The 13,776-nt window shown below is 42.1% G+C and overlaps 1 protein-coding gene across 1 annotated transcript in view; it reads left to right on the plus strand.

The window, feature by feature from the left end:
* Positions 1-2,649: 2,649 nt before the first annotated feature.
* The window catches only part of klhl14 (kelch-like family member 14), a 182,113-nt gene continuing 170,986 nt past the window's right edge, over positions 2,650-13,776 (plus strand). Inside the window, exon 1 of the mRNA XM_060824369.1 lies at positions 2,650-3,515. Within this exon, the coding sequence (XP_060680352.1) occupies positions 2,665-3,515 (851 nt within the window). The 5' untranslated portion in view covers positions 2,650-2,664. The remainder of the gene's footprint in view (positions 3,516-13,776) is intronic.

Raw genomic sequence — 13,776 nt, forward strand, 5'->3', positions numbered from 1 at the left:
CAATGTCAGCAGACATCTATTGTAGGGCATAGCAGCCTATGGACCTCCTGCAGGAGTCACAGTCTCAGGAAGCCATTAATCCAAGAAGCCGGAAAAGAACACATTTTATGACTTCAGACATTTATAGGACAGAATAAGGACCGCTTTTAAGTTCGGAACTCCCAGATGAATGGGGATCCGCTGCAATCACAATGTTAGACTAGGCATGGTGATGTTGATGTGTGTAGGCTGAGGAATTGAACATAAACATATTCTGTGCAAGCTAATACCTCTGGAATCTATCAACAACACAGATGAATAAAGTTGATCTTTGCAGATAAAGGCCATCTTATTCGAACTTCAGATTGTACAACTGTAGCCTGAGTTATATTCGAACCGACTGTTGACTATATTTTTAAACGCTGTCTTAAAAAGTTTCTTTTTTCTCTATTCTTAAGTGATTAGCATCAGGCATATTTACATTTTTGCATCAATGCTAATACTTCAAACTTAATGACTTATGTTTGAGAATGCTCAAAAGCAATATAGCAACATCCCTGAAAACTGGTCTCTTTATTTCTAAGGTTGCTAACATTACAGCTGGAGCCTTTAAAGCAGTGGACCATTCATGTTACACACAGGGTCTGCTTTAATGTTTCAAGAATATTCTATTCAAAACGAGGAGACACACTCTTAGTCTTTTGGACACATTAAAAAAGGCCCATCCGGTATATATTTTAATGAGTAGGATAAGAGTAGGATAATAACTTTTAGGTTTTAATGTCGCAATGATGCTAGTGCAATATAATCCAGGCTAATTCATTATTGCTGTGTTGGTTAGACAATGCATGTCATCTTTTGCAATTGAAAGAAGAGGAAGTCTTAATAACAAAAATGTCAGTGTTACCAAGACATTAACAAGACAATCTGGTAATTTCCAACGATCGTAATATCAAGTGGATAATCATCTCTTTGTTTCAATGCATCAACAGTATTAATGGGATAGAATCCCCCGTAATTCATTACAGCAGACAGTACAGTACTGGTTAGTCTGCATGTCATCTTATGCAACTGCACAGGCAATAAAATGGCAAGAAAGTTTGTGCCATCATCTGAAGATTGCTTTGTTCATCCACCTTCATAAATCCATGCATGTAAAAGATGAGGAGAAAAATATTTTGTGGGACAGAGTCTTTTTTTTTCCCTGTGAGATATTCATTCACCCAGAGAGAGAGAAGCGTGGTCACAGAATTAGCAGTTTCAGCTCAACAGAAGTCGCTAGGCTGTGAAGGAAAGAGAAATTGACTAATTAGCAATGCGCACTAAAACTTGACGGTTCTTTATAAAGGGGACTGCTTTTCTAAGATGTTTGACTGCGCAGTCATTTACGCACGACAATTTTACAATAGCCTTGAGCCATAATTTTAAAACTCTCTCCAGCATCCAGCCCCTCCATGGTCACTCTTCACTGGCGATGCACGACCGTTTCTCTTCCCAACCGTGGATTTCCTATTACTCTTGTTACGACTCACTGAATCCCAGGCCCAAGGATAATGATGTGTTGTTTCTTGGTAGCATAATTTGTCACACGTACATTTTTTTGCGAAAGCTGCTCTCAGACTTCTTGCTGTTGCTAATTCTGGAGACAGTATATCAAATGATGAACGACAAAAAAACCTCGCAAGCGTAACTGCTGAAGTTGCAACGCGTGGAGCTTGATCGGATACGGATTTTACTGGGGGATCGAAGCAAAGAGAAAAGGAGGGAAAAAAAAATATAAAAGTGGGGGTCTGATCGAAGTGGACGCTAGTTTGCAGCCCAGCGTATACAGGTAAGTTTGTGGCCTCTGTACGTTGGTGACGAGTGGGAAACACTGGGGAGATGAGACAGTGACAGGTACCTTGGTGAATAAACAGCACTGTGAGAGTCCTCGGGCAGCAGCTTGATCAAACAAGGGGCTATTGCTCAATTTTTTTTAAAAGAAAAGGGGGGGATCCGTGCATGTAACGAACAGCATGCGAGCCCGGCAGCTTTTACCTAGTATGGCATGCTTCTGATGTTTGAAGTTTATTTCTGTTAAGAATCTGACCCCTGACGTCTGTTCTTCCACCTCAACCCACCACCACCACCCCCCCAACACCCTCCCCCCCCCCACCCACCCATACCAAACAACTGCACGGCTTTTCATGGATTAACTGATCGTTTCAAACAAAAACATCATTAGGAAACATGAAACTTTAACTATTTCATCTGTGGTCTGTTTTAGAGCAGCAAATTAGACCTTGAATTCAAACGGCACTGCTCTTTCTACCTGATCCATTTCTGTAATGTTTATAAGGACAAACATGCAGAGGGTGACTTAACATTCACACTCATTGTGTGCTGTTTAAAATGTGCAGACTGAAACAAATGAAAGATAATAAGGGGCATTAAATAAAAAAATAGGTAGCAGTCCCGCAATCGTTTAGCCCGCGGAGACATTTCGCATTTAAGATCGATGTTTTTGTAACAAAATTGCAACATGTTTGTGTGTCTGTTTCATGGAGTGCTGGTTTCAGGAGCCTTGCTTTACTTCCATGGGGATGTTTGGGTTTTAGGGTGGCGGGGAGGGTGGTGGGGGAATCGCCTGTGAATCTGACTGTGTGCAATGTGTGCCCTTTCAGGAGGTCTCCAAAGTTAGATACCATGTCAAGATCTGGCGACAGGACGTCCACCTTCGACCCCAGCCACAGTGATAACCTCCTCCATGGCCTCAACCTTCTGTGGAGGAAACAGTTTTTCTGTGATGTGACTCTGACAGCTCAAAGCCAGCAGTTCCACTGCCACAAAGCGGTGCTGGCTTCCTGTTCCCAGTATTTCCGATCGCTTTTCTCCAACAGCCAGTGCAAGGAGAGCACCAACGAGCCGGGCAGCCGGACCCCTTCCTCCCCAGCCGAGGACGTGTCCAGGTCCATCAATAACATTGTGCTCCAGGGCTGCTCGGCCACCGGAGTCTGCCTGGTCTTGGAGTACATCTATACGGCCAACATGACCCTGTCACTGGACACGGTGGAGGACGTGCTGTCGGTCAGCAAGATCCTCCACATCCCCCCGGTCACTAAACTCTGCGCCCAGTTCCTCAACGACCAGATCTCCATGCAGAACTACAAACAAATCTGCCAGATCGCGGCTATCCACGGCCTGGACGACACCAAGAAGCTGGCCAACAAGTACTTTGTGGAGGACATCCTGCTCCTCAATTTCGAGGAGGTGTGTGCTATGATGGACTCGATGCCGCCACCTGTAGAGTCGGAGCTGGCCCTTTTCCAGATGTCCGTGCTCTGGCTCGAACACGATCGGGAGACCCGCATGCAGCACGCCCCCGACCTGATGAAGCGGCTCCGCTTCGCCCTCATCCCCGCCACCGAACTCGTGGAGAGGGTGCAGTCGGTGGATTTCATGCGCACCGACCCGGTCTGTCAGAAGCTGCTGCTGGATGCCATGAACTACCATCTGATGCCCTTCAGGCAGCACTGCCGGCAGACCCTGGCCAGCAGGTGGGTGAGAGAGCCAGCCAGCCAGAGAGCAGCTCCACACACTCTCTGCTCAGCCAGAGAAAGGCACTGGGAGCCGGGCAAGGGGTGGGAGGCAGCCGCTTGCTTTTCTCTGCTGCCTTTCCTGATCTCGGGTTAGCTGGGAAACTGATTGTCAGCAGAAAAGCAAGCTCATGTGGAGTTATTTTAAAAGGAGGGAATTACAAATTAGTTCAGTAACGGGGCCCTTGAGACTCCTCAGTAAGTACGCCCATAAAGTTGACTTTGGAGGGAAGGATCAACTTACAAATTAACTTCCTTCCCGTAACAGGACCATTCCAATCTTCGACAGCCAGAAGGAAACCGCTTCTGCTAAACGTCGTCAACAAGTAACCCATTCTGTTAGCCCCCCTCCCTATCCAACACACATTCCCCCAGAGAGGCTGGTGCTGATGAGACATGCTAACTGTGCCATGAGTTTAGGAACCGGCAGTAAAACAGGGTGGGGGTTGCAGTGCAGCAACAATAACTCAACACGCCCTCCCCATTAAACAAACATCTACCCGGGGACGTGTTAAGACCTCTTGTTCTACAATCTCTAACCTGAAAGCATTCGCCCAATTTGTTCTTGAACAGGGTGTTCCGGTTGAATGGTCCTGCGTTCATATTTCTTCTTTACCCCAGCGTGTGGTGGGCCTCATGAATAAATAACCTGTACCTTCAATAATCAACTGTATATAAGTTGAATTTCCATGATGTGACTAGTGTTGAATGAACCCCGCTCCGCTCCAAGTGGCTCTTAAGGCCCAGATGTTGAATTCATACTGGTGCTTTAATCATGGTATAAATTATTTGAAATAGTTGAGGCACATACGAAAGCCAAATTGTGCTATAAATTATAGCAAAAGACAAGTCAAATGCTAAAGTGGATAGCCACATACATAGCTGACCTGAATTGTTAGTGTTGGACCATCTTGTTTATGTGAGTTTATTTCCTTTCTGTGACTCATCATCAGTACTTGATCTGAGGCAGAACAATGAAAGGTTCAATCATAATCCTCCTGTATTATATACATCGTGTGATGCATTTCTTAGTAATCATTGCTGAAAGAAACATGATAATAGTAGACTGATAAACCCAATTGAAGGCACATATCGTATGACACTGAATCTTCAAGTCTATTTCATCACCATTGTTAGTCTTCCAGCCACAACATGCTGTTGTTCCTCCACTGATGACCTGCATAACTATATTTGTAAAATAAATTAATACATGAAAAATAAGACAAACAACATACAAAAAGAATGACGAAAGTCTGATTAAAGAAACTATTTTCCTGTTTCATCAATTTGAGTTTAGTAGAAGTTTGTGAAAGGACGTTTGTAACTTATTGTTGACATCCAATATCTTTTAATTATCCTTCCTGTTTATGTAATTGCAATGAAATATCAGTTACAAGACTTGTCTTATTATTAATTAGATGATTCTTGGAAGGAAGTTGAAGGCAAAGTATGCTCAGGCATTTACTTGACATAATCCAGTCTTGAATATAACCTTCAGACTTCATGCTGCAGTATTCTATTCATTGACAACTCATTTTAAAAATTATTTTGTCTTGCACCATGACTCTGAAAATAAGAAATCATTTTCACCGTTTTGACATCAATGTGTTATATGAATTATTAGATCATTGTAAAATCAAAGTCAGTGGTGTGATTGACTAACAGATTGCTGTAATAGTAAAGGATCTTTCATCCTCAGCTCTATTTAACTGTTGAACTTGGTTCAACAGTAACTGGTATTCATCCCCACTCAGTGCAATAGAACTGATTTCAATTTTTTGAAAAGCATTTTAAACAGAAATGAAACAAAGACATTTACTGGAGTATTACTAAATTAGTTTTTCTTTTGAATATAAAATTAATTGAATGTAAAACAGCACTGCAGTATGGATGAAAAGCATATCAAGGCACAAAAAGGCAGTGACATGAGGGATTGCATCTTTGATCTTCCAAATGCCGAGTCTCCTCTGTGAGCTAGACTGCTATGGGAGGCATTGAATGGGGGGTAGTTACCATAGGGAGGGAAAATCAGAGAGAGTGTACTCTCTGCAACCACTGCACTGTGTAGTCTGTGTTCCATTCATACACATCTGAGAACAGGTCAGGAGCATAGCAGTGCATTTCAGACAGGTGTTAGGCAAATGGGCAAGATGGAAAATACTTTACAAAAGCTTTATCCTTAAAATAAAAGCAATCTAATAACTATAATCACTATGGTAACCCCACTTGTCTCCCAAGTGTACACATGCCTGCTGGTTCATTATTATCTAATTGCATGGGTGACGGTGTTATTTTCAGTATTCTCAATACTGTGATAACTACCTGCAGTGATGCTAAAACATGCTTTTCCCACAGGTAGTTATCCCATAACTGGCAGCAGTGTTTGGCACATTGTTGAACAGATTCTAACAGTCCTGTTGCATTGTTAACAGCTTTTCAGAACAATCATTGTATATATTTTTTCAAACGTTGAAAGATGTGTGATATATCATTCCATCTACAGAAATAATGAAATGACACTCCAAGTAAGAACTATGTGTAAGAAAGAATATCAACTTCTGGACCACACATTCCTTAGTTTAATTCACTTTTGTGCCACAAAAGCATAACTCACTTATCCTTGCATCATTAGTCAGGCATTTTTCTTTCATACTCATGGATTTATATCACTAATGCATTGCCAGGGTTGTGAAACCTAGTATTTATTATGTGAGGCAGCTTAAAGGAGCATTTAGTAGGGTCACCTTTTTCATTAGAATTAACTTTTTCTGATTCAAAATTGTGCTGATTCTATCAATGTTCAGCTGTAACTGTGAATGAATACCTAAAAAAGTGTTCTATTGAATTTTGAGATATTAAAAAATCACTAAGTGGGAATAGTTTGAGTAACTTTTTTATTCATTCAGAGGATGCATATTGTTGGCAAGACCAGTACTAGCCCTTGAGACCTAGTGATGAGTTGTCTTTGTAAACTTGTGTGGTGAAGGTACCTCTACGTTAGGGAGGATTTCCAGGAGTTTGACTTGATATCAATGAAGAATGGCAGTATAGTTCCAAGTCAGAATGTGTGTGACTTGAAAGAGAATTTGCATGTGGTAATGTCCCAACATTCTGCTGACATTGTTTTTCTAGGTGGTAGTGGCCATAAATTTAGAAATTTCATATGAGAGAATTAGGGATTTTCTGCAGAGCTTCCTGCAAAACATACACACTGCTGCCACTGTGCACCACTGTGGTGGAAGGAGTGAATACTTAAGATGCTGCATGGAATGCTGATCAAATGGGCTAATTTGTATTGGATGACGTTAAGCTTTTAAGTGTTGCTGTCACTGCACTCACCAAAGCAAGTGGAGGATATTCAATGACCTTCATGACTTATGACGTATGGATGGTGGTAAGGTTTTGGGGTGTCTGGTGATGTTTTAGACGTCACAGAATATAGCCATCATATTTATATGACCAGTCCAGTTCGGTTCTGGTCAATAATGATCCCAGGATGGTGATGATGGAACAACGGGGAGGTGAGAGGGAGTTGAGATGTTTAACAATGGAAATGCCATTGGATGTCAATTGGAGATAGTGAGGTTCTCTCTTGTCAGAGATGCTCATTGCTTGGCACTTTTGTGGTGTGAATGTTACTTGACAGAAAACCATGGAGAATTGTAAAGTATGAAGTGGCTAATCTAGAAATTCAAAAGAACATTGACACATTAGTGAAGTGGGAGGATAGATGACAGATGAAGTTCAACGCATAGAATTGTAAGTGTTGCACTCAGTACAAAGAACATGGACAGATAACATAAAATAAAGGGTACGATTTTAAAGATGTGTGGGAGCAAAGAGGTCTGAGTGTGCATGTACAAAAGTCATCAAAGATGGTGAGACAGACCAGCATACAACATTCTAGGCTTCAGAAATAAAGGCATTGCGTATACAAGCAGGGAGATTGTGATAAACTGATATAGGATATTACTTAAAACTCAGTGAAGTTATGTGTGCAGTTCTGGGTACTGCATTAAGGAAAGGATATGAATATATTGCAGAGACGGCAGGAGAGATTTATGAGAACAGTTCCAGGGATGAGACACTTCAGTTATGAGGAAAGATTGGAAAAATTGAGATTGTTTTCCTTGGAGAAAAGACTAAAGGAGATTTCATAGAGTCATAGAGTCATAGAGATGTGCAGCATGGAAACAGACCCTTCAGTCCAACTCATTCATGCCGACCAGATATCCCAACCCAATCTAGTCCCACCTGCCAGCACTGGGCCCATATCCCTCCAAACCCTTCCTATTCATATACCCTTCAAAATGCCTCTTAAATGTTGTGATTGTACCAGCCTCCACCACTTCCTCTGGAAGCTCATTCCATACACGTACCACTCTCTGCGTGAAAATGTTGCCCCTTAGGTCTCTTTTATATCTTTCCTCTCTCACCCTAAACCTATGCCCTCTAGTTCTGGACTACCCCATCCCAGGGAAAAGACATTGCCGATTTACCCGATCCATGCCCCTCATAATTTTGTAAACCTCTATAAGGTCACCCCTCGGCCTCCAACACTCCAGAGAAAACAGCCCCAGCCTGTTCAGCCTCACCCTATAGCTCAAATCCTCAACCCTGGCAGCATCCTTGTAAATCTTTTCTGAACTCTTTCAAGTTTCACAACATTTTTCCGATAGGAAGGAGACCAGAATTGCACACAACATTCCAACAGTGGTCTAATGAATGTCTTGTACAGCTGCAACATGACCTCCTGTACTCAATACTCTGACTAATAAAGGAAAGCATACCAATCGTCTTCTTCACTATCATGTTTACCTGCGACTCCACTTTCAAGGAGCTATGAACCTGCCCTCCAAGGTTTCTTTGTTCAGCAACACTCCCAAGGACCTTACCATTAAGTGTATAAGTCCTGCTAAGATTTGCTTTCCTAAAATGCCTCACCTCGCATTTATCTGAATTAAACTCCATCTGCCACTTCTCAGTCCATTGGCCCATCTGGTCCAGATCCTGTTGTAATCTGAGGTAACCCTCTTCACTGTCCACTATACCTCCAATTTTGGTGTCATCTGCAAACTTACTAACTGTACCTCTTATGCTCGGATCCAAATCATTTATGTAAATGACAAAAAGAAGAAGACCCAGCTCCGATCCTTGTGGCATTCCACTGGTCACAGGCCTCCAGTCTGAAAATAACCCTCCCCCACCACTCTCTGTCTTCTGCCTTTGAGCTAGTTCTGTATCCAAATGGCTAGTTCTCCCAGTATTCCGTGAGATCTAACCTTGCTAACCATCTCCCATGGGGAACCTTGTCTTACGCCTTACTGAAGTCCATATGGATCACATCTACCACTCTGCCCTCATCAATCTTCTTTGTTACTTCTTCAAAAAACTCAATCAAGTTTGTGAGACATGATTTCCCACGCGCAAAGCCATGATGACAATCCCTAATCAGTCCTTGCCTTTCCAAATACATGTACATCCTGTCCCTCAGGATGCCCTCCAACAACTTTCCCACCACCAACGTCAGGCTCACTGGTCTATAGTTCCCTGGCTTGTCCTTAACACCCTTCTTAAACTGTTAGCCAACCTCCAGTCTTCCGGCACTTCATCTGTGACTATCAATGATACAAATTAGATTAGATTAGATTACTTACAGTGTGGAAACAGGCCCTTCGGCCCAACAAGTCCACACCGACCCACCGAAGCGCAACCCACCCATACCCCTACATTTACTCCTTACCAAACACTACGGGCAATTTAGCATGGCCAATTCACCTGATCCGCACATCTTTGGACTGTGGGAGGAAACCGGAGCTCCCGGACTAAACCCACGCAGACACGGGGAGAGCGTGCAAACTCCACACAGTCAGTCACCTGAGGCGGGAATTGAACCCAGGTCTCTGGCATTGTGAGGCAGCAGTGCTAACCAATGTGCCACCGTGCCGCCCACTGTGCCACCGTGCCACCCACGGTGGCAATATATCTCAGCAAGAGGCCCAGTAATCACTTCTTTAGCTTTCCATAGAGTTCTAGGGTACACCTGATCAGGTCCTGGGGATTTATCCACCTTTGTGCATTTCAAGACATCCAGCAGTTCCTCCTCTGTAATATTGACATTTTTGAAGATGTCACCATCTATTTCCCGACAGTCTATATCTTCCATATCCTTTTCCACAGTAAATACTGATGCAAAGTACTCATTTAGTATCTCCCCCATTTTCTGCGGCTCCACACAAAGGCCGCCTTGCTGATCTTTGAGGGACCCTATTCTCTCCCTAGTTACCCTTTTGTCATTCATTATTTGTAAAAACTCTTGGGATTCTCCTTAATTTTATTTGCCAAAGCTATTTCATGTCCTCTTTTTGCCCTCCTGATTTCCATCTTAAGTATACTCCTTCTTCCTTTATACTCTTCTAAGGTTTCACTTGATTTATCCTGTCTATACTTCACATATGCTTCCTTTTTTTCTTAACCAAGCCCTCAATTTCTTTAGTCATCCAGCATTCCCTATAGCTACCAGCCTTTCCTTTCACCCTAACAGGAATATACTTTCTCTCGACTCTCGTTATCTCATTTCTGAAGGCTTCCCATTTTCCAGCCGTCCCTTTACCTGCAAACATCTGCCTACAATCAGCTTTCGAAAGTTCTTGCCTAATACCATCAAAATTGGCCTTTCTCCAATTTAGAACTTCAACTTTTAGATCTGGTCTATCCTTAGAAGTTATGCAAAATCCAGCTAACAAATGGAAAATTTTCTGCTATTTTCATTGACTTCAAATTTGCTTGGATTCTTAAGAACATAAAAAATAGAAGTGGGATTAGGCCATTTGTTCTCTTAAAATTCTCTGTCATTCAAAAACATTATGGCCTATGCAATTCTGATTACAGCCATCCACAACCCTTGATTCCCTTGCAGATTAATAATCTGTCCATTCAACCCAGAATCCACTGGTCACATGGAAGAGAATTTAGAAAATTAACAACCTTTGACAGAAAACAATTCTATATGGCAGTCTCAAAAGGGAGAGCTTGGACTTTTAAACTAGTCTATCCCCCAGTTCTAGTCTCCCTAACAAGCAGAACCGTTCACCTGGTATCCTAGTTATCAAGATCCTTCAGAATTATATGTGCCTTGATAAGATCATCCATCATTCATCAAAACTTGAGTAGGATGGGTTCTTCATGTCAAACTACATCAAGTACTACTTAGGTGTCATGGACAATCAGTTCCATTACACCTCTAGAAATTGTGCTCTTTTATCCAAGACTGGAATGATGTTTGAAGCCAAGTAACTGTGGCAGAACCAAACTGAGCATTAATGAGCAGCCTATTGCTCGACAATTTCCATTTAATGAGACTCTCGATCATACCTTGAACCACTTTGTTGACAATTGATGATGTTGTAAGTAGCCATTTTGGAGGTTATATATTCTTGTCCAATTTTTCATATGTCAGGTAGATGCTGGGTGTGATAGAACAACGACTTGATCCAAGGGTTGTGGAGTTACTGAAGTTCACCTATAGCTGCTGCTTCCACTGTTTAGTATGTATGTAATCATGTTTAAAACGTAAGAACTAACAGGAACTAACAGTCTATTGTCCTTGCAAGGTTGCTCCATCATTCAGAACATCATGGGTAAACTTACCTCTACTTCCCAGTCTGTCCATCGTAACTTTATTAATCTATTCTGGATTTACCCCATTTAGCATCATTGTAGTGCTACACCGCACAGTGGAGATTGTCCTCAGAGCATAGCTATGGTGATCAGTTCTTCTAGTACACACGGACAGATGCATCTGAAACAGTTAGATTGGTGGGGATAATGTTTAATAGGTTTATCTCCCTGCTGCTGGCACACGTTAATAAATATATTCTCCAGCACTCAGCAAGTTTGGGCAAGAATGCTACAACTGTGTCTGGCCTGCTGATGGGCATGGGAGTTCTTCACCTACAGTACAACTTGTATCCTTGCTACCCTGTGTTTCTTCCAATTGATGCTCACAATGAAGGAGCACTGATTCGTCAGCTGAAGAAAGTTGATGGATTGTAATCAATTGGAGTTTTCCTTGCTCATAATAGACCTAAATCCAGAGTCAATGTTGAGGCCTTCTTTAGTCATTGCCACCTAACTGTAAAATACAATACAACTACCTCTGCAAGGTTGCTTCTGCCGGTCGGACAGATCATACACAGGAATGGTGATGGAGGTATCTGGGACATTGATTCTGTCAGTTTCTAGCTTGACTGGTTACAAAATTGCCTTTACAATGGGAGACAAAGGGTAGTTTTTCAGACTGGATGACTGTGACCAGCAGTGTTCCACAGGGATTGGTACTGGGTCCATTTTTGTCATTTATATAAATGCTTTGGATGGGAATACAGGAGGCATGGTTGATAGGTTTATGGATGACAGCAAAATTGGTGGTATCATGGGCAGTGAAGAAGTTTATGTAAGATCACAAATAGATCTTTATCAATTGGATCAATGTGTTGAGGAGTGGCATATGCGGTACAATTTGTAGAAACGTGCGGTATTGCATTTTGATAAAACAAGCAAAGGCAGGACATAGAACACTGGGTGGTGTTGTAGGCAGAGAGACCTAAGGGTTTGAGGGCATAGCTCTTTGAAATTTGCATCACAGTTAGACAAGTTGGTTCAGAAGGTGTTTAACATGTTTGCATCCATTGCTCAGATCTTGAGTATAGGAGTTGGAACGTCACGAAGAGATTTTGCAGGACATTGGTGAGACCTCTCCTGGAGTACTTTATGCAATTCTAGTTGCCCTGTTATAGGAAGGATGTCATTAAACTGGAGTGGGTTCTGAAAAGATTTATGAGGATGTTGCTGTGATCGAAAGGTTTGAATTATGAAACTAGGCTGGGATTTCTTTCACTGGAGTGTAGGAAGTTGAGGTGTGACCTTATAACCATTTATAAAATCATAAGGGGCACAGATAAGATGTCTTTTCCCTAAGGTGGGGGAGTTAAAAAATAGGGGCCATTCTTTTAAGTTGTCAGGAGAAAAATTTAAAAAGGATATGAGGTGCAACTTTATTACCCAGTGAGTAACTAGTGTGTGGAATGAACTTCCACAGGAAGTAGTGGATGCAGATATAGTTACAATTTTAAAAGACATTTGGATAAGTACATGAATAGGAAATGTTTGGAGGGATATGGGCCAAATGCAGGTAGGTGGGACTAGTTTAGTTTGGGAACATGGTTAGCGTGGACTAGTTAGACTGAAGAGTCTGTTTCCATGTTGAATGACTCTGTGACTAGTTTGTGGAGAAAGCTGTCCTTGCAGGATCGACCAGAGGGTGCCCTTTGTCATTTACATTATCTAAGTGTATGCCAAGTCACTTGTCCACTTTAATTCTTGTTTGATTTCTCTGTGCCAGTTTGATAAAACTCAAGGGCTCACTTGGCACTAAATAAGGACAGTTCATTGTCAGTCACTGCAGTTACATTTAGACCAGACAGGGAAGGATAATTTTTATGACAATCCAGTAACTTCATCTTCTATTGCCCATACTAATTTCTCTTGAAAAGTCAGTGATGTCTTCTTGAACTACTGCCATATATCTTATATTTATCATCTATAGGAGGTATATAACCATGCAAACATCGGTCTTGTCCTTTCAAGTGTTGGAAGTTTTGGATTTGCAATGTGCTATCTCAGGATTATGGGTGAGATGCTGCAGTCCATCTTGTAGTTGGTGCATACGACTGGCACTGGGCAGTCGAGGAAGTGAATGTTGGAGTTATTAGTTGGGTGGTGATCATGTGGGATTGCACCATCATCTGAATAGTGTCAAGCTTTTTCAATATTGTTGGAATTGCAGTCATCCAGACAAGTGGAGTGTAGTCATCCGCAGTCCTGACGTGTCATGTAGATATGGATAGGCTTTGAGAAGTCAGGAGATGAGTTATTCAGTCCAGAATTCCCAAAATGGAAAGTCCCAGGATAATTAGAGTGGGGGATTCAGCAATGGAAAATCCATTGAATGGTAATGGATGGTAGTTGTATTTTGTCTTGTTGGAGATGGTCAGTGACTGATACTTCTGTGTTGAAAATGTTACAGGTCAAACCCACCGACTCCCACAGCTACCTGGATTATACCTCTTGCCACCATACCTCCTGCAAAAATGCCATCCCATATTCCCAATTCCTCTGCCTTCACCGTATCTGCTCCCAGGAGGACCAGTTCCACCACAGA

Source organism: Hemiscyllium ocellatum, chromosome 4 (genome assembly GCF_020745735.1).
Source record: "Hemiscyllium ocellatum isolate sHemOce1 chromosome 4, sHemOce1.pat.X.cur, whole genome shotgun sequence".
NCBI lineage: Eukaryota > Metazoa > Chordata > Chondrichthyes > Orectolobiformes > Hemiscylliidae > Hemiscyllium > Hemiscyllium ocellatum.